This window comes from Nyctibius grandis, chromosome 13 (genome assembly GCF_013368605.1).
Source record: "Nyctibius grandis isolate bNycGra1 chromosome 13, bNycGra1.pri, whole genome shotgun sequence".
Lineage (NCBI taxonomy): Eukaryota > Metazoa > Chordata > Aves > Nyctibiiformes > Nyctibiidae > Nyctibius > Nyctibius grandis.
In genome coordinates this window covers 10,556,155-10,581,535 of record NC_090670.1, presented here as the reverse complement: position 1 = coordinate 10,581,535, position 25,381 = coordinate 10,556,155, and the positions used below count along the sequence as shown (strand labels likewise).

General features: G+C 57.6%; 2 protein-coding genes across 2 annotated transcripts; one reads left to right on the top strand and one right to left on the bottom strand.

Annotated features, from left to right (window-relative positions):
- Positions 1-102: 102 nt before the first annotated feature.
- LOC137669824 (aryl-hydrocarbon-interacting protein-like 1) lies at positions 103-6,620 on the top strand. Its single transcript, XM_068412143.1, has 8 exons — positions 103-198; positions 896-1,075; positions 1,275-1,463; positions 1,540-1,716; positions 1,848-1,989; positions 2,485-2,733; positions 3,292-3,467; positions 6,546-6,620. Exons 1-8 carry the CDS (start codon positions 103-105, stop codon positions 6,618-6,620), a joined length of 1,284 nt encoding a protein of 427 aa, XP_068268244.1.
- On the bottom strand, positions 5,263-24,370 carry DRP2 (dystrophin related protein 2). The gene is made up of 23 exons (XM_068411758.1): positions 24,350-24,370; positions 22,256-22,389; positions 21,257-21,413; positions 19,973-20,093; positions 19,177-19,445; positions 18,534-18,680; positions 17,958-18,036; positions 16,678-16,738; positions 16,205-16,266; positions 15,852-15,926; positions 13,682-13,883; positions 13,373-13,458; positions 12,475-12,632; positions 12,168-12,334; positions 11,744-11,855; positions 11,215-11,351; positions 10,860-10,925; positions 10,029-10,094; positions 9,588-9,731; positions 8,679-8,916; positions 8,411-8,531; positions 8,177-8,263; positions 5,263-7,372 (listed from the first exon to the last, which is right to left on the bottom strand). Exons 2-23 carry the CDS (start codon positions 22,300-22,302, stop codon positions 7,353-7,355), a joined length of 2,622 nt encoding a protein of 873 aa, XP_068267859.1. The 5' UTR covers positions 22,303-22,389; positions 24,350-24,370; the 3' UTR covers positions 5,263-7,352.
- Between the last annotated feature and the right edge of the window lie 1,011 nt (positions 24,371-25,381).

The following is a 25,381-nucleotide window of genomic DNA, read 5'->3' as shown; positions in this document are numbered from 1 at the left end:
AGTCAAGAAAGGGAGATACCGTGAGGAAGACGTGGAGCTTGGGAAGGGCCAGAGCACGCCTGTCTGCTTGTGACCTGCTGTTGGAGGCTGGCAGGAGCGGCCATGGAGGAAACCTACCTGCTGAACGTGGAAGGGGTCAAAAAGAAGATTCTGCATGGAGGCCAAGGGGAGCTGCCGACGTTGCAGGATGGGAGCAAGGTAAGTCGTCTTAGTTGTTACCCCAAAGCCCTAGGAGAGGGGAGTGGGTCTGACACCCCCATCCCTGCCCATTACAGTTAGGTTCCCTGCTCACAAGCGGAGCTCCAGGTGTGTGGTAGGGGGAGATCCCATCTCCAGGAGATCTCTCGCAAGGGGGGTGCAGGAAGGGCTGTTTTGGGCACAGGCAGCCACGTTGCCCTCACAGATGGCTGACATTGCCCACTGCCTTCACCTTGCTTTGGTGCTGTTTCCAGCAACGATAGGTTGCTGGAAATCTGCCTTTCCTGATGTGTGTCTAACAGGAGTGAGGGGTGCCAAATGGGGAGCTCTTAGTGGTTTCTGAGTTTCCCCAGCCTGTGGGTATGGGCAGATCAGTGTGGGTTCCACCAGGGCCTGGTGTGTGCTGTGGGAGCACTCTTTGTACTGGGTTATAAAGAGGGATCCAAAGAGAGCAGCAAGGTATAACACTGATGGGCGTTAAGACACGCCACCATCTGCTTGCTGTCTAAGACAAGCTGATAGGAGGCACGAGCTCCTGCTGTGGATGGATTGCTGCCAGTCAAACCAGCACCTCACCAGGGGCAGGCTTGGCCCCGTGTCCTGGTCCTGTGGTAGAGGGATATGGGGCTGTTGAGGGGATGGAGGGCTCTTACTGCAGTGCCTACCTCGGCTCAACACCGAGCTTTCTCCGGGGCAGATCACCTTCCACTTCCAGACGCTGAAGGATAACTTTGAGCGGACAGTGATCGATGACAGCCGGGAAGCTGGCATCCCCATGGAGCTCATCGTGGGCAAGATGTTCAAGTTGGAGATCTGGGAGACGCTGCTCCGCTCCATGAGAACCGGGGAGGTGGCCGAGTTCTGGTGCGACGCCATCGTGAGTGAGGGGCTCGTGGGTGCCCGCTCCCCTCCTTTCTGCAGTGCCAGAGCACAGGACCATGCACCCCAGAGATACTCCAGCCTTGCCTGGTGCAAGCACAGGTGGCACTTAGCCACAGCACCAGGGGGGCTGCCCCAGAGGAAGGGGGTGCAGGCTCGCCCCATGCAGCTGAGCAGGGTGCTCCCCCTCCTTGCAGCACACGGGCATGTATGCCCTGGTCTCCAGGGGCATGCGGAGGATCGCGGAGGGCCGGGACCCCCTGGAAGGGCAGAAGCACCGCTGTGGCATGGGCAACATGTTTGACTACCACAGCACAGGCTATGAAGACCTGGACGAGCTGCAGCGGACACCGCAGCCCCTCATCTTCATCATGGAGTTGTTCCGGGTAAGGGGGATGGCGGGGATGGCTGCCAGCGCGGGGCTGGCCAGGGCAGGCAGCTCAGCTCCCGCTGTCTGTGCAGGTGGAGGAGCCTTCAGCATACAAACGTGACACCTGGGCGATGAACAAGGAGGAGAAGCTGGCAGCAGTCCCTGTGCTGCACAGAGAGGGCAACCGCCTCGTCCTTCGCAAGGAGTTCGAGCAGGCGGCGGCCAAGTACCAGGAGGCTGTCATCTGCCTGAGGAACCTCCAGGCCAAGGTGAGCAGGACCTGGCCACCTCCTGTCATCCCTGCCTGGGTTTCCTCAGCAAAGCACTCCCCTGTGGGCCCTGGGTGCCCACGAGGGGATAGCCACAGCTGTGAACCACCCACTGTGACTCCCTGGGGTAGGAGAAGCCGTGGGAGGAGGGCTGGCTGAAGCTGGAGAACCTGGTCACACCGCTGGTGCTCAACTACTGCCAGTGCCAGCTGGAGCTGGGCGAGTTCTATGAGGTGCTGGAGCACACGACGGAGCTCCTCCAGAAACACAACGGTACCTGTGCCCTGCATCCCACCCTCCCACTGTGCCCACGGCCCCTGGGGACTCTGTCCTCTAGATCCCCCATCCAAGACAACGCCCATCCCACGTCCCTCTGCCTGCGACGGTACCTATGTCATCTGGATCCCCATGTCCACTGCAGACCCTGTGTCTCAGGTCCCCCTGCTCATGACACTGCCCATGTCCCTGGTTTCCCTTGCCCACAATGGCACCTGCACCCTGTCTCCTCTAGGTCCCCCTGCCCACGATGTTATCCCACGTCATCCAGATCCCCCTGCCCACCATAGTTCCCCTTGCCCATGATGATCCCTGCACCCCAGGTTCCCCTGTCCATTATGGTATGCCTACCTACAAGCGTGTCCACCCCATGTTCCCCTACCTATGATGGTACCTGTGCTCAGCATCCCCTGGGTTCCCAGGGGCTCCAGCTCCTGTGGCTGGTGGTCCTGAGCTGCAGGACCCCCACTGGGGGCTCTCCTCTCCCGGCAGACAACGCCAAGGCCTATTTCAAGCGGGCAAAGGCCCACGCTGCTGTCTGGAATGAGCGGGAGGCGCGGGAGGACTTCCTGCGGGTGTCTCAACTTGACCCCTCCATGGCAGCTGCTGTGAAGAAAGAGCTGAAGCAGCTGGGGGAGAGGATGAGGAAGAAGGATGTAGAGGATCGGAAGTGCTACCAGGGGATATTCCAGCCACCCCGGCAGCGGCGGGCCAGGAAGGGGCAGGAGGAGGCACCCCAGGGTGAGGCTGGGGTCCCAGAGACCCCTGGGCAGGGAGAGTGGGGTGCAGGGACCAAAGAAGCAGAACAAGGGACCCCTGGGGCCTGGGGTGAAGGAGGAGAAGCAGCCCAGGGGCAGCCTATGAAGGTGAAGGTGAGGGGTAGGATGAGACTGGGGCATGCAAACGTGGGCACCAGTGGGGCAGAGCCAGAGAGCAGGGGAGCAGAGAGAGGGGAGGAGGGGGGAGAGGAAGAAGAGGAGGAGGAGGGGGGAGAGGAAGAAGAGGAGGAGGAGGGGGGAGAGGAAGAAGAGGAGGAGGAGGAGGAAGAGGAAGGGGAGGAGGAAGAAGAGGAGGAAGAGGGGGAAGAGGAAGGGGAGGAGGAAGAAGAGGAGGGGGAAGAGGGGGAGGAGGAAGAAGAGGGGGAACAGGTGGAGAAGGAGGAAGAAGAGGAGAAGGTGGAGGAGGAAGAAAAGGAGGAGAAAGGGGAGGAGGAAGAAGAGGAGGGGGAGAAAGTGGAGAAGGAAGAAGAGGAGGAGAAGGTGGAGGAGGAAGAAAAAGAGAAGGTGGAGGAAGAAAAAGAGAAGGTGGAGGAAGAAAAAGAGAAGGTGGAGGAAGAAAAAGAGGAGAGCGAGGAGGACAATGTAGAGGAGAAGGTGAAGGAGGAAGAGGAGGAGCAGGAAAAGGTGGAGAAGGAGGAAGAAGAGAAGGAGAAGGTGGAGGAGGAAGAAAAAGAGGAGAGGGAGGAGGAGAAGAAGGTAGAGGAGAAAGTAGAGCAGGATGAAGCGGAAGAGAGCCCAGCAGCAGAGATTGCCCTACAGCCAGCTTGTCCCTGTGGGGCAGCAGGGGGGACAGAGGCATCAGGGCTTGGGCAGGGGCTGGAGCAGGGAGCCGGTGGGGCAGAGGAGGCTGGGGCAGGGAGCATGGCAGGGGCTGAGCCAGGCAGAGCCCCAGAGCCAGAGCCCTGCAGCGAGGGGCTGGGGCCAGCCAAAGGGCCCCCCAGAGCTGCAGGACGAAACACCCGGAGAAGCGCTGGAAGAGGGGAGCTGCGGGGAGCAGGGAGCAAGCAGAAGCCGAGGAAACGCTGAGGAAGGCAACGTCTCCCCCCCGCCCCACAGACAGCTTCACTGCTGGGGCAGTGCTCCAGGCTGGGCGCTCAGGGGGGCAGATGGGCAGAAGTCCCCTCCCCCCGCCCCATAGCAGCCAGGGAAGGGGGTGATGCACCCCCAGGGCAGTGCAGCGATAGCAGAGAGCTCAGGGACGTGACCCTGGAGCACAGCCAGCCCTGAGCAGGGCCAGTTACCCCTGGGTGAGGGAAAGGCGGCCAGACCACCAACAAGGAGGCACAGCACAGGCAGTGGGGCTGCTGTACCCTGGGAGGGAGCCCCAGGGCTGGGGACTGGCCCTGCAGTGACATGGGAACAACACTGTCCTCACCCTGCTGCCTCCGGGACCACCAGCCCCGCTGTGCAGCAGCGCCTGCTGCCTCCCTGCCCCGACTCATCGGCTCCAGCGCCTTTCAGCGGGGCCCTGCTGAGCTTTTCTGGCTGAGAAATAAAAGCTCTTCCCTGGCACCGTGTGCTGGATTTGTTCCTGGACGTGACCAGCGTCCCTGATCGCAGCCCGCATCTCCTGCCTTGCCCTGGAGCCTGCGGTGCAGGGATGGGGATGGGGCATTTTGCTCTGCCCGTGAGGGGGGGGGTTAAAGAGGCTGCATTTCACCCCCATTTAAGCTCCTGAATCTCTCCTGTGAGAGCTGTCCCCGTACTTCCCTGCAGTAGCACCATGTCAGGCCTTTGCCCGGCCCCACCAGCCCTTCCAGGCAGAGGTGAGAGCAGGTCCAGCCCTACAGGTATCGGCCATGGGCAGGCTTCACCGTCAGCTGGGGCTGGGCTGCACCCTGTGCGGCAGGGAGGGCCTGAGGGTCCCCAGCCTTGTCCTGGGCCAGTCCTCAGCTGAGCCCCTCACTGTGCCATGGAGACACAGGGAACATGGGCAGCTCTTGGGACAAAGGCGCCTGGACACCTCTGGGCACGGGCACCCTAATGGGATTCCAGGGAGAAAGCACGGAGGGAGAGGACTGCCTGCCTGGCATCCCACTGCTGCTTACATCCTTCCTGGGGCTGAAGGGCTTCCTACAGCAGAAGTTCCCAGGTGAGGAAGAGGGACTGTCCCCACACAGCCCCCGTCCCTCAGGCTGCCGCATAGCCCTGAGAAGACCTTGCTGGAAGAGAGCGAAGAAAGATGGTGGTTGGGGAATGCACCTGTGTCTGGGGGGCCAGGGGCTCTGCTCACAGCTTCTGCTCTGCCTCGGACGGTGTGGACAGCCAGGGTGACACAGGGCACAGGGACAGCCGTGTCCCAAGCAGCCCTGCAGGAGCGGTGCCAGGGTGGCACAGCGCTGGGGGTGCCCTGACTCGGCTGAGGTGCACAGATAGAAGAGGCCAGAGCACCGATCTGCGTCTCAGTATAAATACAAATTTATTCTCTTTCCAGAGCAGAGATGGCACAAAGCAGCACCACAGTACATGGTTACCAGAGCATTAGCCAGCCCGCTCCCCTCGCTGCCGCAGTGCGCTCCCAAACACAGCCCACGCTCACTCTGTACCCGACAGCCCGAGCACCCAGCCTGGCCCCTGCTGCTCCCCGCACCTGGCACCGGGGCCAGCAGCTCTGCCCTCGTCCTGCCTTTGCTCCCTCCAGCTCCCCCCAGGCTGGGTACTCCTGACCCCATCCTCAGGCCAAAACCTCGCTCCTCCCCATGCTCCCCCCATCCTGCCACTGGGATAACAGGGGGGTGCAGCCATGTCTCGCGGGCTGGCATGTGGTCCCTCACCACGGTCAAACAAGCCGCCCGCCGCACAGCGTGCTTACAGCCAGCCTGACACCAGTGCCACCACGCTGCCCTCCTGCCGCTTGCCCGGGCGTGAGAGGGGACTGTGAGGACGGCCACCCCCACCGCTGCTAGCGGACACGGCCGTGCGAGACCCCGAGCAGCCGGCCGTAAGGCTCACACCGCCCAATCCCCAGTGTGCGCACTGCTTCGCGCCTCTGCCAGCACGCCCCAGCCAACCGCCCGCATAGCCCTGTGCCCCGCACGCTGCCTTGGTCCAAATCTCCCCTAACAGCTGCCTTGGTCCAAACCTCCCCGAACAGCTCACCCACATCCCATCCCAGCCAGCCACAACAGCCCCAGTCCTGTTCTCGCAGCAAGCCCTGCTTCACACCAGCACACAGCCCTGCCTGCACCCTGCCCTGCCCCGAGGGCTCAGGCACCTCATCCCTCTGCAGCCTGTGGCCCCTGAGCACCAGGGCCGTCCCAGCCTCCATTCTGGTGCACCCCGCAGCACCTGACTCTACCTCTTTCTCGACGTAACACAGCATGAGAAAGCCAGCCTAAGGGAGCCTTTGGGACCAGGAGCCACCACCACCACCAAGCTAACCCTGCCAGCTTGCAGAACAGCCTCCTCCACGGCCCGGCAGGACTCACCTGCTCCCAACGAGTGCCTCCAGCCCCTCAGCCAGCTCAAATTGGGGGACAACAGGGCAGCTACTCCTTGGGGGTGGCAAGGAGGTGCCCTGCCTGTCCTGCTACCTGCCTGCGCCACTGTGCTCCTGCATCACAGCCCAACGTCCTGGTGGCCCCAGGGCTGGAGAAAACCCTTCCCACAGCGCCATGGGGATGAGTGGTTGCAGGAGCTGAGGACCCCCAGGGATGGAGCCAGGTCCGGGCAGGACAGGCTCTCTGTGCCACAGCAAAGGCCCAGCTGCCCAGGAAACCAGGCAGGACGGAGTAGCTGCTGCTGGTCCGGCCCTCCGCTGAGCTCCCCTCGCAGCAGCCCTGCTCCAAGGCAGCACCAGAAATGGGGAAGGTGCTGGTCCCCATGGGAGAAGATGTTGGGCTGGACTGAAAGCGAAGGGCAGCTGCACTTACAGTATTAGAATTTAATGGAGTGAGTCCATGAGAGTATTTAAGTACAGAATATATATATATAATATATAGAAATATATGCAAATTAAATGATAAGGCTCTGTTATAAAGACCCTCTCAAGATAAGGCTACTAGCTGGGCTGGAGCTCTAACATGGACTCATCCCTACCCCATAAACCTTGCAGACTCTCCCCACCAGACAGTATGTGCCTGGCTGGCTGTGGAGCTCTGGGTGGCAGAGAGTCAATCCGCAAGGCTGGCAGCTGGATGCTGTTAGAAACAGTTCTTTTAAAAACTGTGTGTCTCCAGGAGTGTTTTGGTGCCCATAAACCTGGAGGCCCCTGGGCACAACTGAAGAGGAGGAGGATGCTGAGCTCTGCATCCCCCAAGGGCTGTGGTCAAAGGCAGCAGCCTGCAAGCATCAGGGGAGACAGGCAGCTTCCACAGCTTCAGTTCTTTCTCCTGAACCTTTCCACCCAGGCTTGGACATTGTGTCCGAGTGACTGAGCCAGCCTCCTGGGGACCCCACAGTCCTGCTCCTGCACGACCTATGTTCCCCTGAGATCTTCTAGAGCTGGCAAACATCCTGCACGACCGGCTCACAGCGAGTCTGTGCAAGGTCTGCCACAGCACAGGGAACATGGCAAGGAGAGGAGCGGGAGGAAAGCAGCCAGGTAGCTGGTTAGGAAAAGCCTCTGGCTCACAGGAGGTGTTAGATAAGGGAGGTCATACCTGAAAGAGAAATGGAGAGGTCAGGAAAATAGGATCTGGAGCCACCTGGTTAGAACAGGGCTGCTGCAGAGCCAAGAGGATCCTGCTCAGGGATGGCAGAAAGTAGGTGAGGGTCTGCGTGGACAGAGAAGACCTTCCCTGCCTCGTGTTAGTGCTGGCACCAAGCAATGTCTACCCCCAGCATGCATATGGGCAGCCTGGGCAAGGGTCTGAGTGCTGCTCCTGGGCTAGAGTACACAGGGACACGAGAAAGACCAAAGCCAAGCCCCCTGGGCAAGTGCAGCACCATCCATACACGCATCCCCCAGTCCCCATCCTTCCTGGGAAGAGACATCCATGAGCAGCTAGGAGAGCTTGCACCATTGCTTCCATCTTGCCAGGTAACTGGGGCCTCAGCCTCTCCTGGAGAGGGGTCTGGACAGAGATGAGGCAAGGAGATGGCTCAAGGTGATTGCTGCAATCTCGATGCTGGCAGGTCTGTCCATCTTTGCAGTGGGGAGCCCCGCAGGGTGCAGGGTCCCAAGCAAGGCAGGCGGCTGCCTTGCAGCTCATCTGGGGGGGTCTAGTTGGTCCATACTCTTGGCAGCTCTGATCGCCTCTCCTTGCAGGTGTGAAACCTCCTCCTCCTCTCTGTGCCCAGGCCACACACCAGTCCCAACAGTGCCACGGCAGCATAGCTCTTGGCTGTAGGCACTGCGGGGGATCGGCCGGCGCAGGGAAGCTGGGGTTGAGGCAGGGCTCCATGGGGAAAACCTCATCTGAGGGAGCAGTAAGAGGCGAGAGAGGGGGATTTCACTCGAGTACCTCGAGAGTTGGGGAAGGCGCTCCGCAGCTTCTCCATGATGTCTTCCAGGCACACACTGACTTCCTGGGTTTTGTCTTCCACCTCGTCTGCAGTGGAAAAGAGGGCCGGGAGCGTGAGCAGGCTCTCTGGGCATCTGCCTCGCGGGCCAGCATCTCTGCAGGATGGCAGGGAGCTTCCTGCAGCATTGAAGCAACGGAGTGAGGCCAAGAGCTCAGCCCAACCCCAGTCCTCACCTGCAGCTTCGGTGTCAGGGGTGTTGTGCTCTTTGTCCTTTGCCTGGCTGCCTTCAGACTGATGCAGAGATGAAGCCAAGGAAGAGGCTGCTGAACCGTTGCCATCTGACTCTGCCGGAGGCTGGAGAGAGAAGGGGGATTGTCACGATCCTCTGTCCTTGTCCTTCCCCACCACCTTCTGACCATCTCTTTCTGCCACCGCCACAGCTCTGTTATGGCAAAGCCCACCCCAGGGATGGGTTTCCCCACACCCTTGCTCTGAGAGTACCTGCAGCAGCAGCTCCCTCAACCGGTGCAGCTGGGACTCCAGCTGCTTGTTGTGGTCCTCCAGGATCTGCATGCGGGTCTCCAGGCGGCTCTTGTGCTGCCGGAGGATTCGTGCTTCTGCCAGGAGCTCATCATTACGTGGGTCTTGCACTGATTCGGGGGAGCCTGTAGCCAAGGTTGGAGACTCCACCGCCTCATCATGCTGCCATTTCAAACGTCTCAGCTCTCCCTGGAGGATCCTGTGAGACAGCCTAGGTCAGCATCACCACTCTCCTTTCTAGAGAATGCTGCAAACACTCGATAGCTGCGCACTGGGGATGGTCCATCACTCAGACAAAATGCCCCTGAAGCTTTTGCCACATGTTGAACTTGAGGACCAGCACAGTCCTGGACTTTGTCCCTGCACCACAGGGTGACCTGTCCACAGCTCTACCCCACTCGGGCGTTTACAAAAAGACATGCAACTGCTTCCTAAGAGGCTAAGAACAAGGGTGGGAAAATCATCACCTCCTCCTGAGCCAAGCTGCCCTGCCCAGAGCCTCACCTCATGTGGTCCAGAGCAGCACCGCCACTGTTTGTGAGGGGCTCAGGGACAAGAGAGACAGCAGTGCCCTGGGCTCACTTCAACCAGTTTGGGGTTCAGGAGGGGAACAGGTTCTGGGGATGGGGGCAGCAACATTTTGGGGAACAGCGTCTTCTCCCTTCCTTGGAGAGCACACCCTTACCAAGTGCTCCCATGAGCATTTTAGGGCTCAGCCTAGACACCCTCCAAACCAGCCCACTCGGCTCCTCCAATCCCCACCTCCAGCCCCAGCAGCTACCCCTGTCTCCACTCTGACCTCTGCCGGGCATCTCCAGCCCCTTCCCTTTAGGCTATAAACTCCACTTTCAGAGTTGCCCATGCCCCTACCTGTTTTCATCCTCTAAGTGGGCCAGGATTTGCTCCAGCTCTCCCTTGTCATCCATGTTGAGACTTCGTGGAACCTGCTGGCAGCCCCCAGGCTCTCTGTCAGTGATGGGGCTGGAATGGCGCAGCAGGTACTGGTCCTCGTCCCTGTTGCAGCAGGTGCAGAAACACCTTAGTGAGGAACATCAGTCTCATGGCACTTTTGTGTCCTTGGGGAAGGACAGCCTGGAGGGAGGTGGTTTCGTATGTGAGCTCATTCTGGCTGCTCCAGGTCTAGAGCTCAGAAGTGGCTCAGCACCCCTGGGCAGCTGGAGGTGCCCATGAGCCTCAGACTCAAAGGAGCTAGGAAGGAAAGCATTTCTGTGCCCTGGCTAGGCAGGGATGGAGCCACAGGAGCCCTGACTCAGCAGGAGGTGAGGAGGAGGGAAAGGAGGCAGAACTCACAGGCTATCGTCAGGGGACAGGCTGTCATTGAAGAAGGAACAATTCTGGCTTTCCATCTCTGCAAGCCTGGAGGAAAGAGAAATAGGTTGAGATATGGTCAGAGACACCCTGAATGTCTTCTCTTCTCCTTGGGTCTCCACTCTGCCCGGACCCGTGATGAGGGCAGAGGCATGACAAACCACAGGGCAGCAGCAATGGCAAGCATGCAAGCAGCACTGGTGGGCACACAGGCAGAGCAAGACATTGAGGGATCTGCCTGGTGAGAATCCAACCAGCAGCTCATACTGGGAGGAGCAGAAGGGTACAGGGAGGCTGCTTCATCACTAAGACATCTGCTGTCAAATGCATGGTGTTTGCTGCCAATTTGCGTGGCATCAGCCGTGTCCCAGGCAGGAGCAAAGTGGTGCAGGCAGGTTTGCCTGGCCTGCAGCTGCCTCTTCCCAACGGCACCGCAGCCTGAGCAACTGCAGCCAGCCTCTGCCTGCCAGGCAGTATGCTGAGAAGCATCAAGGGGGCTGCGGGCAGCAGGAATCATAGAATCATAGAATCGTTTTGTTGGAAAGGACCTTTAAGATCATCAAGTTCAACCATTAACACAGCACTGCCGAGGCCACCACTAAACCATGTCCCTCAGCACCACATCTACGCGTCTTTTAAATACCTCCAGGGATGGTGACTCCACCACTGCCCTGGGCAGCCTGTTCCACTGCTTGACAACCCTTTCAAGGGTTCCTTTTCAGGAGCTCACCATGCGTCTGCCCCAAAACCCCTCCACACCCATCGGAGTCATGCTCTGTGCCCTGGTGTGACATTAGTGCCCACTAGTGATACCTGCTGGCAAAGTGCTCGATCCGGGAGTGGGTGTCAGCATGCGGTAACATCGGGGAGGAGGCTGGTCTGGAAGAGACACACAGTGGTCAGCAAGGCTTGGCAGTCCTTGTTCAAAACTAAGGCTTGGAGAGGCTGCCCTGGTCTCACCCGGGCTGAGAAGAGCCAGGGACAGGCTAGAGAGGGAGACTGAAATCTCTGCTCCTCCAAGAGCTAGGTGCCGGATCACCCCCAGAGCAAGTGCCCCCTCCATCCCTCCTACGTGAGCCCTGTCTCGCAGCTGAGATGCCACTTCCATCCGTGGAGCCCACGTATCAGGCAGGGTTGGAAGGCACAGCGTGGGGCCCAGCCAACTCACGTCTCGGAGAAGTCAGCCTCAAGTACGGACTGGACGGGCAGGTAACCTCTCTGCGGGTGCTTGCTGAAGTACTGCTTGGACCGAAACTTGTTCTTCAGCGTCGTGGCAAAGTCTCTCATGTCCTCACTAGATGTGGTCTGCAGAGACACAAACATTACCAAGGTGCTGCTTAATGAAATGTGGGGGACCGTAGGTCAGCATCCACGGGAAAGAAGTCCCTTCAGGCTGGGCACGAGCTCCACAGAAGAGGCAGACACAACCGAGGAAGCAAGGAGGGCACACAGCAGCTCTGCCAGCCTGTCATGGGGCCTGGCACAAACTAAGCTGGGCACTGGTGGATGCCACGCATCCCACTCACCACGAGCCCCAGAATAGCAGGGACACAGGCAACCTCCAGCACGCAGAGGGGAATAAAAACATACAAGGGATTCACTTCTGGGGCTGCACCAGCCTAAACATTGCAAGGCTGCTGCCATCGATGGGGACCTGCTGTGAGCCAAGACCCTCCCAGCCCAGCCCAGCTCCATACCGGGGTGTAGTACTCCATGATGGGGTAGTGCAGCTTGTTGCCCTTGCTGGCTCGCCCAGTGAGGAAGCAAGTCTGGCAGATATCCACATTGAACTGCTTCAGGCTCCGATATCTGGAGAGATCAAGAGGCCATAGGGAGACAGTGAGAGTCAGCAAAACCATAACATTTTGGAGCCTAAGGAGAACTCACCAGGGGACAGAGATGGTCTGTGTTGATCCCCCACCCCACCGAACCCACAGTGCTGATGGCTGAAGTCCCCAGAAAAGCATCCTGCTCATTCCCCTCTGCTGGTACCTGGTCTGACCTGCCTGAAACACTGCTGCTGCAGAGCTCTAGGTTCCCCCAACAGCACAGAGCAAATTCCCTCCTGCAGGACACCATGCACTTCCCTTGTGGGCCAAGGTCCCATATCACAACCCCTACCTGAAGCCCTTGATGGGGCACTGCCGGCAGACGGAGCACTTGGTCTGGTGCTTCACCTGCTCAGCCATGGTCACCCGGTGCAGCACGGCCAGCCACACCATGGACTGCGGCTCCAGGTTGGCCCACTCCAGGAACTGTGACGCCTCGATGGCAGGCTTCCCGTTGCTCTAGGGAGGGGAAAGAGGAAGGGGCTGCTCAGAGCTGGGACCCAGCTGTGATGGGGTGCAAGCTCCTCACCACCTCCAGGAGCCTCTCCCTGGCACGGCTGCTGCGGAGGGGATGGCACGGGCCACGGCACCCTACTCACAAAGCGGAAGCAGCTGCGGATGCTGGGTTCCACGTTGCTGCCACCGAACGCCGCCACCTCCCCCAGCTGGCGTGGGACCTGGATGGCCTCATGGAGCAGGACGCCGAGGTGCCGCTGGTCACACAGTCCCCCGGCGTTCGCCACTTGGCTGAAGAGATCTGCCGGCAGGACGGACACACAGCCCCGTTAGAGACATGGCTGATGTCTCGACACACCAGGCAGGACGCAGGCATGGGGGAGCGGTGTGTGGGTCAGACCAGGGGCCCGCTGTCTGTCTTCAGCAGGGAGCTCAAACAAGAGGGAAAAAACTGAGCTATGGTTAAATCACATTTACTGGAATCCTTCCAGCTCCCAATAACCTTGAGTTTAGAGTCTTCTTGAGACAGAGGTTACATACATCACTTCTTTAACAGCCACAGCTGGCCTGTCCTCTGTGAATGTGCCCAACACCTTTGTTTAACCCCTTGGTCCTTCCTACGCTAACCCCTCAGCAGGTTCCCGTGGCAGAGAAGACCATGGTTAAAGTGCAGTGGGGAAAGGGTTTTCCTTTAATTTGTCTGAATGCTACTTCCCAGCCATGCACCCCCAGGTTTCTTCCTTCTGGGAAGCACTGGATAACTGTTGCCTGTTTGCCTTCTCTGCACTGTTCCTTATAGTGCCATGCAAGCAAGATCAGCGCAGCACCAGTCAGTCTGCAAAAATGCCTCCTAATTTAGGCGGCGTAGGCTTGGGGAGAGAGGGAAGGAGGGGTGGCGATGCAAGCAGATTAGTCACTGCAGGAAAGCTGTTTCTCTGCTCTTTCTGGGCAAAGAAGGGCTAAGCCAGGAAACAGAAACACTCCCGCTTTCCCCAGGTTACTCCACACCAGGCCCTGGGGGAAGGGAGACAGGGGACTCACACTGAAACTTCTCCTTGACCTCTGTCCCGCACAGACATGCAATGCCCGTCTTGAAGGAGAGAGCCCTCATCTTCCCGCTGCGGCCACTGCAAGGCAAGACATTGCACATGTTTGCACATGTTTTGGAGGGTGTTTTTTATACATGGGGGTTCAGCAAGGCAAGCCCGCACCAGGCACCCCCCTCGCTAGTGGCCAGGGCCTTTCTGCAGCACTGCCAGCTGAAAGAGCAGCACGGAGGTTTCCTTCCAAGCATGGTAGCCCCACAGCATGGCAGCCCCACAGCTCAGGGGGATGCCGAGGGACCAGTACCTGTCAAAGACATTCAGCAGCCAGTTGAGGCTCATGTCCACACAGAGCGGCACATTGACCAGGATGCCCCGCTCCTCCTCCAGCCTCTCGTAGAGGGCGGTCAGGCAGTGGATGACCTCCACCACGTCCATTGCCCGGTCGCTGGGCTGCAGGTCATGCTCATTGAAGATTTCCAAGGCTGTGGCCAAGGTCACCATGTCCACTGCACAGAAAGCACAGGCAGAGGGATCAGAGGCAGAGAGGAAAATGGGAGACGTGAGGACCAAGAGGGAGATGCAGTCCTGCCCTGACCTGCGTCAGTCTCAGCCCCATTGACGTGGGCAAGATGCTTGCAGGATGGGCACAGCTCCCAGAATTGCTCTCCCACCTGTAAACCCCTCCTAAAGTATCCACATCTCCACCTATAGTCAACTTGAGCCACCATTCTGTGTGACTTTCCTTCCCTCTTGCTGCAACCAGCAATGGCCACGAAAACGCTGCCCATGAAAGGCCCTGTGCGGAGCCACAGGTGCTCAGAGCTGGCCTTTGCGCATGCCGGGTCCCTGTGGGGCTGGCGTGGGGAGGTGAGGGGGCACAGAGCCACACAGACCCTACAAGAAGTTGTCCAGAGGTGGAGCACTCCTGTCTCCAGCTCTGACCGGCAGCGGGTGTCAAGGCACAAACCTAAAACGGGGCTAGGACAGTGTGAGCTACCCTGGCTCCCCTGCTTTCAGATTTCCATGGCTGCAGGTTGTATGTGCTACCGTGTTTACCAGCCAATCTTTCTTTCCTGAAAGCCTTCCCATTTCTGAGACCATTTACGTTCTCAGTTCCCCAGGGGATCATGTGCCATTTCCATACTGTAACTTCACTCTGTGGAAAAGTGCTCCCTTCTCCTGTCCAAGCTGCTGACAATTGCACTGGGGACCCCCAATCCACGTTCTGGTGAGTATCGCTCTTGCTCACCCTCATGTCCACACCGCCCATGACTGCATATGGCTCTGACATGTCCCATGCTGCCTCTTTCCTACATGGCCACTGACTCCACCAAACCTCTCAGCATGGGGAAGCTGCCTTGGCAGCCTCCTTGCCCTTCTCAAATACATCTTGAACAAGAAGCACTTATTCACGTGCTTTCATGTCATTTCTGGGCTGGGAAGAAAGTGCCAGTGGAGCATGTGAGATGCAAGAGATGGGCAACCAAAGAAGCACAAGCAGGTCACAGAGGGCTCGGCTTTGCTCTCTGCCCTTTTCCTCACCATGCCTGGTGTTTCTGTGGCTGCTGCTCCATGGACATCTTTGCAGGACGGCGAAAGCTAACTGCTGCTTTCCCCTATTTGCACTACATCAGCCCTGAATGTCCCCAGGTATGGGACAGCCTCGTCACCACAGTGTCATGAAACTACTCCACAGCCAGGGTTCAACTCCCCTGACTACCAAACCTCCTCTCACCCTCACTCATTGCCTTCTTCCAGGCCTTTCACAAGACGTCAAGGACAGATCTGTCTGAGACCCCACTGCCGCCTGGCTGCGTCTCCTCCCCTTTGGCAAGAGGCCTTGTCAAAAGCTCTCCAGCAGCTGAGGATGCCACATCTATCAGACTCCCATCCCCCTGCTCACCAATTCCCCAGGAAACTCCTCAGCAGTTTCCGAGGAACAGCTGCCTCTTGGAGAGCCACGCAGTGTGTTGAACTCCTATCACATCATATTCATATTGCTATTAATCCTCGTTTTAACTGGAGTTTTACCAACAATGCAGAAGCCAGGTTTATTGGCTCCCTTCCTCCCCTTTGAGTACTGGAGCCCTCTCTGCCCCTGTCAGCGAGGCTAGTTTCTGCTCTTGGTTACATCCACGGCTTCTCTGGGCTCCCTTGGAGCTCCTGGGTGAGCCCTTGACTGATCCCACACCTTTGTAACTCTGAGCTGGATCACTTTGTTCTCAAATTCCTTTGACTAACACCTGCTCTTGAGGCATTTCTACCCTAAGCCTACAAAGAAAGGCGCTGACACAGACACCTCACTGGTGGATTTGCTCAGCTGTCCAGCTGCAGGCTCATCTTCCTAGCGCTTCTCACCTCAGCTACCTGTCCCCTGGTGGGTTCCTGCCTTTGATGTGCTGATAAAAGCCTGTGTTAGTTTAATGCCTTTATTGAGGGAGACCCAGCAGGAGGGAGATACTTCCCGCACTCACATCGCAGGGCTTTTTGCACCCGTCGTAGTTTCATAGCCGTCCGATACGCCGAGAACTTGATGTTGTTCAAATCCGCTGCAATAACACAGGAAAAGAGGAATAAACCCACAGCTTGACATCCTTATCTGCAGGGCAGGAAGCAGCAGCTGCAGTTCCCAGACACCAGGCCCACCAGCAGAAGCAGAGTGCATGCGGGAGGAGGAGGGGCAGAGCCTGGCAGGGGGTCACACCCCATCGCTTTTGGGGGGCTCTGTGCCACAGAGGGGAGCAGGTGGGCGAGGAGGACCTCACATAGCACCCCACGCTGCGGAAAGGCAGATACTACTCGAGCGGTTTTGTGGCAGCCTCCTTACCCAGCGTCTGGTACAACTCCGTCATCTTCGGGTGGTCCCAGCATGTCATCTGGGCCTGGTGGCTGGAAGCAAAATAGAAGGAAACCAAGAGTCAAGCTGGGAATGAAGCAGCTGCCATGGGAGTTTAAAAAAAGGACCCAGCTGGCCCTGGAGCGAATCCCTCAGTGCCTGCAGATGCTGGGGCTGCTGCACCCCAGTGAGCACACTCCCCAGCCACAGCAGCATGGAGGATGTCCCCAGGGGGATGTCCCCACTGGCTGCCAGCCCCCCGTCCTTCCAGCCAGTGTCCCCCCTCATCTGGGGCATCTTGGCAGGCAGGGAAATCCTGGCTCTGCCAGGCTGGGGGCGACACGCTTCGCTGGAGGTCAGTGCTCAGACCACTCCGCTCACTGCCCCCCACTCCTAAATGGTCCCCAATTCCTGTTCCCACTGGGCCAGAGAAGACCACGGGCTGTGGCTGGGAGCACACTCACTTGATGTAGTATGGCACTTTGTTGGGGGAAATGGCTCGTTCCCAGGGGACCTGGACAGAGGCTGCAAGGAGAGAGACACAGATGTCTGGTCAACACCAAACGCTCCTTTAGGTTGATGCTGTTTCTTTTGAGAGCCCAGCGAGACTGTGCCAGCAGGCGGGTGCCTCTGAGGAAGCTGTGCCTTCCCCAATCACCAGCTGAGGGTGTTGGAGTGGGCAAGTGGATGCTGCATGTCAGAGAGGCACAAGACTGCTGGTCTTGTCAGAGGCATCTTGCCTCTCTTGAGACAGGGGCTCTGAATCTGTCTGAGCTCAGAACTCAGGAAGAGACACTTCCTGATGCTTTTGATGATGCCCAAGGCAATGCTGTGGTCACCAGTGGGCAGGGCTCACAGCAGCTGGGATTCAGGCACACACACAGCACTGCCTGTTATGGCCAGGCTTGGGCACCCACAGCATCTGCTGTTCCCATTACTCATGCTCTTGTGTGTCTGCTGCAGTATCTTGGGAAGATGAGGACGCATCCCATACCAGTTGCCTGCCACCCTGTGTTTGTTATCTAGAGGACAAAAGCCCTTCTATGACCCTCAGCTAATTTCCCTTGTCGCAGGCAGCTTATCAATTCCAGCAACTGGAAAAGTCGCTCTTCCTTTCAGATAGGAGGACATGGTCTGCAGAGAAACACAGGCCAACAAACCCCACTGACATCTGGAGACCCTGCAGGGCTCAGCATTTCTGAGGACGGACCCCAGACTCTGGAGCACAACCTGCTGCCCATCCTTTGCAGGTCTGAGGGCCAACAGCCAGCAGCAGCTCAGCTCTGTAGGAACAGCTTCCCTCTGCCTCGCCACGTGAATGAAAACCTCCTTAATGTGCGCATTTTTGGCCTCTGAATGACTAACATGGGATATGGGGGACTGCCTTTTTCTACCATCTGTTGTCTTTCCCACCCAGTCTCTGAGGCTGGCATAGTCCCAGTATCACCTGGGAGCTGCTGCTGCAAGTGTTACAGCTCTGCGCTCTGAAAGGGAGCCACACTCATGTCCCACCCTTGGTCCCACAAGGTGAGGCAGCACAGCGCCAACTTTGGGAGATGCCTCCTGCTCTGGTTCCTGTGCACCAGGCACTGGCCTCGGCCCTTTTCTAGCTGCGTGTGTGGCTCTAGGGCCTCTGGGTGCAGCAACAGGACTCTGCACCCCATTCTCCTGTGTCACAGCCTATGCCAAGCCACTCTGCAGAGGAAGCCTCACGGCAGGAAACCAGGAGGACCCGCTCACATACAGGAGAGGAAGTGCTGGGATCCTGGTCCGAAGTCCCGGTGGGCGTCTTGGAGCTGCTTCAGGCGTTCGTTGATGGAGGCCTGGAGAATGGGACAGAAGAATTCAATGGCAGCCCACCAGACATTTCAGACTGAAGCCCCATTCAGGAAGGCTTGTGGATGGAAGTGCCATCCACACAGGTCCTCTTCGTTCCTCACCTGCCTTGGTATTTGCATTCCCCAAATGCTCAGCCCTCTATACCTCCTCCCACAGGCTGAGGCAGCACAGGCCACATCTACAGCTCACCTGTATCCATATTTTCACAGACATCAAAGCCACAGCTGGTACAGATCCTGATTCTCCTCAGACAGCATCTTTTGTTCCTCCCATTGCCTTTTTCTGCTCAAGAGCTCTACAGATTTACCAGCCACTGTCCTCACACTGAACTGATGCTCTCCTCCTCCAGGAGCACCAGCTATACCATCCCTGCTATGCCAAGCCTTACTTTATCATTCTTGAAGCTCAGCAGTGACAGCTCTTCCCCAGCATCCTCCTGCCTGTGGTTTATTTGCAGTGCTTGGTCCCGCCTCCTTCCCACCTGCAGCTGCTTCCAGCGCGTGTTGATCTGCTCCAGTGTACGGGAGTTCTCCATGGACAGGTGGACATCTGAGATGGCAAGCTGGTGTGCAAGATCATTGACCGCTTTCACCCCATCCTTCATGGGGGAGAGCTCCTCTTTGAACAGCTGGAGTCCCGTGCCCAGAAGAACAGGCACAGGGCAGGGGATGAAGGAAAAGAAGCAGGTGAGCGGTTAGGACTTGGATCTGATTACTCTGCTACAAGCTAGGGTGAGCGAGTGGCTGGCAAGATGCTGCTGACAAACCCTCCCCCAAAGGGTACGTTAGCGGGGAAAAAAAAAAACAAACCAGCCAGGCTGGAGATTACTCAAATCTCCTGAGAAATGGAACGTGGACAATGGCTCATCTATGCTGAGCCACTGTACCTGTGTAAGGTCTGTGCCATGACAAGGTGCTCAGCACAGCCAATTGCTCAGGACACTGTGGGCCAAATCCACCCTCACAAAGCTAGGGGACTCTCGGAGGGAGGATCTGGCCCCTGAGACCCCAAGTAACAAGGCTGCATCAGACTGAGCAGTCAGGAGGAGCAGCGCTGCCCTCCTGGGAAGCAGCATCTCATCACCTCTGGGGCCAAGGCTGGAGCCTTCTCAGAGCCAGAAGTACCTTGGTCGACTGGATGTGCTCTGGCAAGGAGTCAATGAAGAGGTCACCAATGGGTTCCCAGGTTTCATGCACGCTTTCAGCCTGGTCCAGTGTCGTGCTGAGCTCCTCCATGGCCCCTTTAATCTCTAGCAGGTGTTCCAGTGTCCGTTCAATGTGCCGGTGCTGGTCCACGCACCGGGCCGTGAGCTTCTCCCACAGCTCACTGGCCACGTTCGCCTGCTTCCAGACAAAGCGGCTGATGTTTTGGATCCGGTGCCGGGGAGAGACATCTGTGAAGACAAAGCAGAAGGGGAACGGAGAGCAAAAATGAGAGCCCAGCCCAGAGCAGAGTGGGCAAGAGATGGAGGGAGGGCAGGGAAAAGGGAGACTGAAAAATATCTAGGGAAAACTGGAAAGAGGGAGGGAAACCAAGTGATGCACCAGCTCCTCTGCACCAGCTCCTCTAGGCATCCAGCCTGCCCACAGACCTGTCTGCTCTCTGTCTGTCCTCACAGGCAGAAGCCCTGCTGCCCTTTAAAAACCTACCCCAGAGCACATCTGATACTGTCTCGTGAGATGCACCCCATTACGGGCTGCACCAGCAGCCTCTGCCTTCACCCAGGACAGAAGCACTGCTCTGCACCGGTCTGACCTTTGGCCAAAGGATTGGAATCAGCCTGCTGCATGATGGTGCGAGGCAGAGCACTGACGTGCTGCTTTGTGCCACACCAACCACCTCCACTCCATCCTCTCCAGTCCAGCCCAGGAGGATCTGTGCTATGCTATGGGAGAGCAAGGAAGGGGGAGCTCCACTAACCTTTGCTTTCTGAAGTTGGTTCTTCTAATTCTTCAAAAGGATGCTGGGAAAGAAAAGCCTGTGCTGACTCCAGGACAGAGTAAATGTATGGTCCCCGAGACTTCACTTCTTCCATGAAAGCCTGGAGAGCAGAGCACAGAGGTGAGACAGCAAGCTGAGCTGGAGAATTGTGCCCTGCTGCCTCCTCACCAAGGGCTGCAGTGAATTATTCACTCCAGGACCCAAACCTCACTGGAGACACAGCAAGAAGTTAACAGAGAAACATTTTTGCAGTCTAGGGAAGGAATGACCACCTGCAAGAAGGTGGTTCCTGCAGAGGTCTGGACTGCTGCTTTGCTGGAGGGGGGAGGCAGAACAGCAAGCCCAGAAAGGTGCGTTGAGCCAGGGCTGTGCAAGAGGAACTGTTTTATTGATGACACTTTCAGGCACGGCTTGGGGATGCTCCTCACTCACGCAGCGAGAGCATGGTCATGCAGTCGTTCCAGCAGCTGTTCAGCAACAGATCCAGCTGCTGGAGGAGCAAGGAGGGGAACAGCAGGATGCCCCAAAGCAGCACAACTGCCAGGGCAGACTTCAGATGCAGGCTGGTTTAGGATGTCCTCTCCTCCTCTCCAACTGCAGCCCCCCACAGGTGCTGTCTGCCGGATCGGCTATTTGTGTGCCAGGGAAGCGGCTAACTCCAGCGAGGATGAGGGACAGCAACAGTAAGCAGCAGTTTAGTTTTGTTTTCAAGGTAAAAACAACTAGAGCCCCATAGCCACTGTCAGCGAGAAGGAAGTGCTCTGATAGAGAAGCAGGAAACTCTGACCTGTCTGGGTTTACCCCAGTTTCAGATATGATGATAATGTGCTACTGCAGGAATCACTCACATCCCGACCACTGGGTTGCCTTTAGACCAACCGACCTCCTCATGCCCCAGGATCCCAAAAGCAGAGGCCAGTGAGAGGCATTTCCCTCTGTTGCAGAGGTAGGATGTAAGGAGGAAACTAGGAGAGAAGTGATGGGGCCTACTACCAGCTGCAGCACCTGCAGATTACTTGAGGCTGTAATGCAGATTTATTGTCTAAAACCAGATGGTCTCCGCCTGTTGTGTGCCATGAGTATTTGCTATGGGACCGGGACTCTACCTTTCCATGGCAAGCAGAGATGGAGATGGGCCAGGACTGGTGCAGTCGTAGGCTGTGGGCATGGGCAGTGACACAAGGCGGGGGTCCCAGGCAGGGCTGCCCACCTGCAGCTCATCTTAGCAGTGAACGGGGGCAGGGGAGGTGCAAGGGAACATACCGCATGCGTCTCCTTTTCCTGCTGCACCAAGAGGACGTCACCCCGCAGGGGCAGCTGTGCTGAGAGCTCCTCATCCTTCTGCCCAAGCCAGTCTATGATCTCCTGGAGAGGCACCTGCAGCTTCCCGCTGTGGTCGGAAAAGGCCTCCAGCCGAGCCCTGGCAGGAGAGCGAGGACAGCAGGACGGTGGTCAGACGGACAGGAGAGGAGTAGGTTCCCCGGGGAGGGGACACAGAGCACCGCAGCCGGGGTGGTGACCCCAGGCACCCACAGGACCCCACCAGTGACTGGCAGCATGCCTCAGCATGGGCTCTGCATGACCCTCAGCCAGCACAGATGCTGCACTGCCAGGTGGGGTGAAGCACGGAGGCATTGGGGAGAGGAAACTGAGGAACTGGAGCCTGAAACCATCACCCTGGAGCCCTGAGCAGAGGACAGAGTCACTCCGCATTTGCCTGCAGGTTGGGGCTGTGCTCTGGCTAGCACGGGGGCTTGGCTCAGCATTAACATGACTGGGCAGCTTCCAGGAGCCTTGCATTAAGGCAGGAGACAATTAACACGCCCCAGTTAAGCTCTCATCATGCTGGCTGTGGAGTTGCAACTTCTGACAGTCTGGAAGGCATGTTCTCCCTGCGCAGTGGAGAGGGCTCCCAGCAAAAGGGACGAGCACAGAGGAGGCGGCAGCAAGGCCGTGGGGCAAAAAAGAGAAAAGCTGCAGAGACAACAGCAGCAGAGGATGGAGAAAGCAGCAGAAAGCAAGCAGGAATGAAGGAGAGGAGGGAGAGGAGGACGGGATAGGTGGAAATGGAGAAGATGCTTTTCAGCATAGGGAGAAAGACTCAGAGGGCTGTAGACAAGAGGGGAAACTGAGCCAAGGTCACCATGAATTCGTGTGGTTCATCAAGTGAACAAGTTCAAAAACCTCTTGACAAGCACATGCAGCAGGCAAGGCTGGAAGGCCAGGCCAGCCCCAGAGCTTGCTCCAGGCAGGGATTCTTACCGAAGGCTGTGGGATTTCTTTTTGATCTCGTTCCAGCAAAGATTCATCTCCAGAGGGGCCTGGGGCCCAGCGACAGTGCTCAGAGCCTGGGGGGTTACGCACGAAGGTCCTGCACCATGCTGCGAGGCTTCAACCTGGGCAAAATCAGAACCACGCTGCATTCAGAGATCGCTGCCCAGTGCTTAGGGCACTTGCCTGGGGAAACCCACCCCCCTCTGTCCTGACCCTGCCCGGCTTTTCAACTCACAAGGGGGCTGCTCTGCTCCCGAAGGGGTCTGTTAGCAGCTCCAGGGAAGCTCGTGGCCGTGCCTGGAGGAATGAGGCAGTGCCAGCTCCAGCAGCACTAAGAGCAAATGTTGAAGGAAGGACTTACTGCACGTCTCCTGTTCTGCAGGATCTCTGTGCTCCTCAGTTATCCAGCAATGAACTTATCTCACTGCTAGGTATTAAATCAGAGTTGGCCCTTGTGTGTCACAGTCCCTGCAGGGCTAACGGTGATTTCTTTCCACACCATACAGGGCTGCTGTGCTTTGAGAAGAGGCGAACACCATGGGTCCTGTTGTTCCTAGGGACCAAGGGGACCTGCCAAACCTCCTTTACACCATCCCCAGTACTGGGAGCTGCCACCTGCTCTTCTGCAGAAGCACAAAGATATTCCCTGCCTGCACAGCAAATCTGAGATGCTGCTTCTACTCTGCAGATGCTGCTTCAACTCTGCACCTCTCCAGAACAAGCAGTGGTGGGAAGGATGCTCTGAGAGGCCATGGAGCAGAGGACAGCAAATCCTAACCCAGCCACATGAAGGAAGTACACTTTGCAGCACGCCACTCAGCCTGGACAACTGGGTGCTGATCCCTGGACAGCAAATCCTTGGTGGACAGGGAAAGGAAGCCTTGCTGAAGCCTCTAGCACCGTATCATGCTCCTGCTCATGATGGCAGCGAAGATATTTTGCACTTGCTGGTGACAGCAACACACACCAGCAGGACTGGAAGCATCTCACATGAGTCTCTGAGTGAGAGGGGATTACCTCTGCGGAAAACATAGTTTGATGTGCAAAACACACGGACACGTTACATCCACAAGTGAGACGTTGATGCGCTTTGTTGGGGAAATGGCAGCATTTCGATCTAATGCTACTTTGATATTAGAGTTTATTTGTTATAATTATCCCCAGGTGATCAATCAACCATAATTAACGGCATTAGCACTTTCTAAATAGCATGTACAACAGGCACCTTTTGCCAGAGAAGGGCAGCCACCTCTGGAGGAAAGCAGCAGCTCTTCCAAGGGGAATGTGCAGATACTTGTCCTGTCCAAGGGCTCACAGAGGTGTCCATGGGACAGATCCAGCCAAGCCAAGGAGAACAACAGACAGGAGGAAACCACCAGACAAGGAATTTGGCTGCACAGATAAAACAATACCCCCTCCACACCAGTTCTCAGAAAGAAATCAAATGATCGCCAAGACTTATGCTAAGTTTGCTTCATCTAAAACCATCTAACACCAGGCTGCTCTCTGCCTCCCCATCCTGCCACTCCAGGAGCATGAAGGAAACAGAGAAAACCATCCTCCATAGACTTCACAGGAATCTTGGGGCCATGAATAATAAAGCACTCAAGCTAAAACTGCCGCTTGCACATAGAAAAATCAATACTCTACATGTGCACATCCTCATGACGCTGAAGTAGGTTAGCCCCACTGCGCTGCCAGGGAACACTCCAGACCTCCCCTCCATCCCAGGGGATACCAAAGGAGGGGATCAGCTCTACCTGGGTGCAAGTGCAACTGCAGCACATCTCAGCAGACAACACAGTCCTCCCAGCCTTGTTTAAGAAGTTAAAAGCCCACCAAGCCTGTGATTCACAGACCATGCCCAGTAGATGAGCCAGTGACTGTGGCCAAGCAGGGGCCAGGTGTTGAACATCTGCTCCCCTACGACAAAGCCCCTGCGAGCAAGCAGAGGGAAAAAGCAGCACTTTCCCTCTGAGCATCCCCTAAGCATCCCTTCCCCAGAGCCCCAGCAGCAGCAGCCTGAATCTGCATTCCCCTTCCACCCTTGAACAGCTTTACTGTCAGGCGCAGAACACTCACGCAGGCTCTGGCGAGCGCATCTACCTGTGCTTAGCCACAGATCCACCGCAGGGCCGCTCAGCTTCGCTGGAGGAGCGGGCATGGCTCCCACCCCTCCGGGTGCCGCCAAGCAGCACCCGGCAGGGAAGCGGGTGAGCGCCGTGTGCTTCGCAGAACGGGGCGCCCCGAGCACTGACCCCCCAGGAATCTGGAGGGGGGCGGCAGTGCCTCGCAGCCAGCCTCAATCCCAGCTTTGTCCGGTGGCATTCCAGCAGCCTCCAACCTGCCTTAACCCCGGTGGTGCCACCGTGGCTGCCCGCAAAGCACAAAGCAGGCAGAGATCTGCCCACTGCAGGGCACGCCGGTGTGGGAAAGCCCCTTGCGGGATGCACAGAGGGATTGCTCCGGGCACTGGGGAGGATCCACCTCTGCAAGGGCATGGCAAAGGTGATGGTGGGCTGGGATGCAGTGACCAGCAGAGACCTTGCCCTCAGATGCTGGAGCACGTACAGGGCAGACAGGGGAGTTTGCCAGGGAAGATATTTACCCAGGGAATGGTCCCAGCAAGCTTTGGCCACTGAGAAGTTAAATAGTCAGGTCCTTGAGACCTAACACCCAAGAAGCCAAAGATGCCCTCCTTGCTCCCCACATGCCCCAGCCCAGCGCTGGGTGCCAGCACAGATGTCCCTGCCTGCCTGGACTGGGTGCAAATAGTTTGTTTTTGCCAGAAGGCTCTGGGCTGGCTCCTTGTGCCCCCCACAGTCCTACCGCCCAGCATTGTTTCCATGCTCTCCTCCACCTACAAGGAGGGAATGAAAAGCTCTCTGTATCTCTCTCTCTCTTCCCATCCTTCCCGCACATCTGACTGCTGCTGTCTCTCCCTCTGGGACCAGCACGGCCAGCCTCCTCTCCCCACCACCTCCCAGATGCAGGACCCCTGACAGACACAGCACCAGCTCCCAGACTGGAGGAGGGGGCTTCAGCAAGGCAGGGACTGGGGAAAACCTGTGGTGGATATGACCTGACCTGAGGACTTTTGCACCTTCCCCGTGT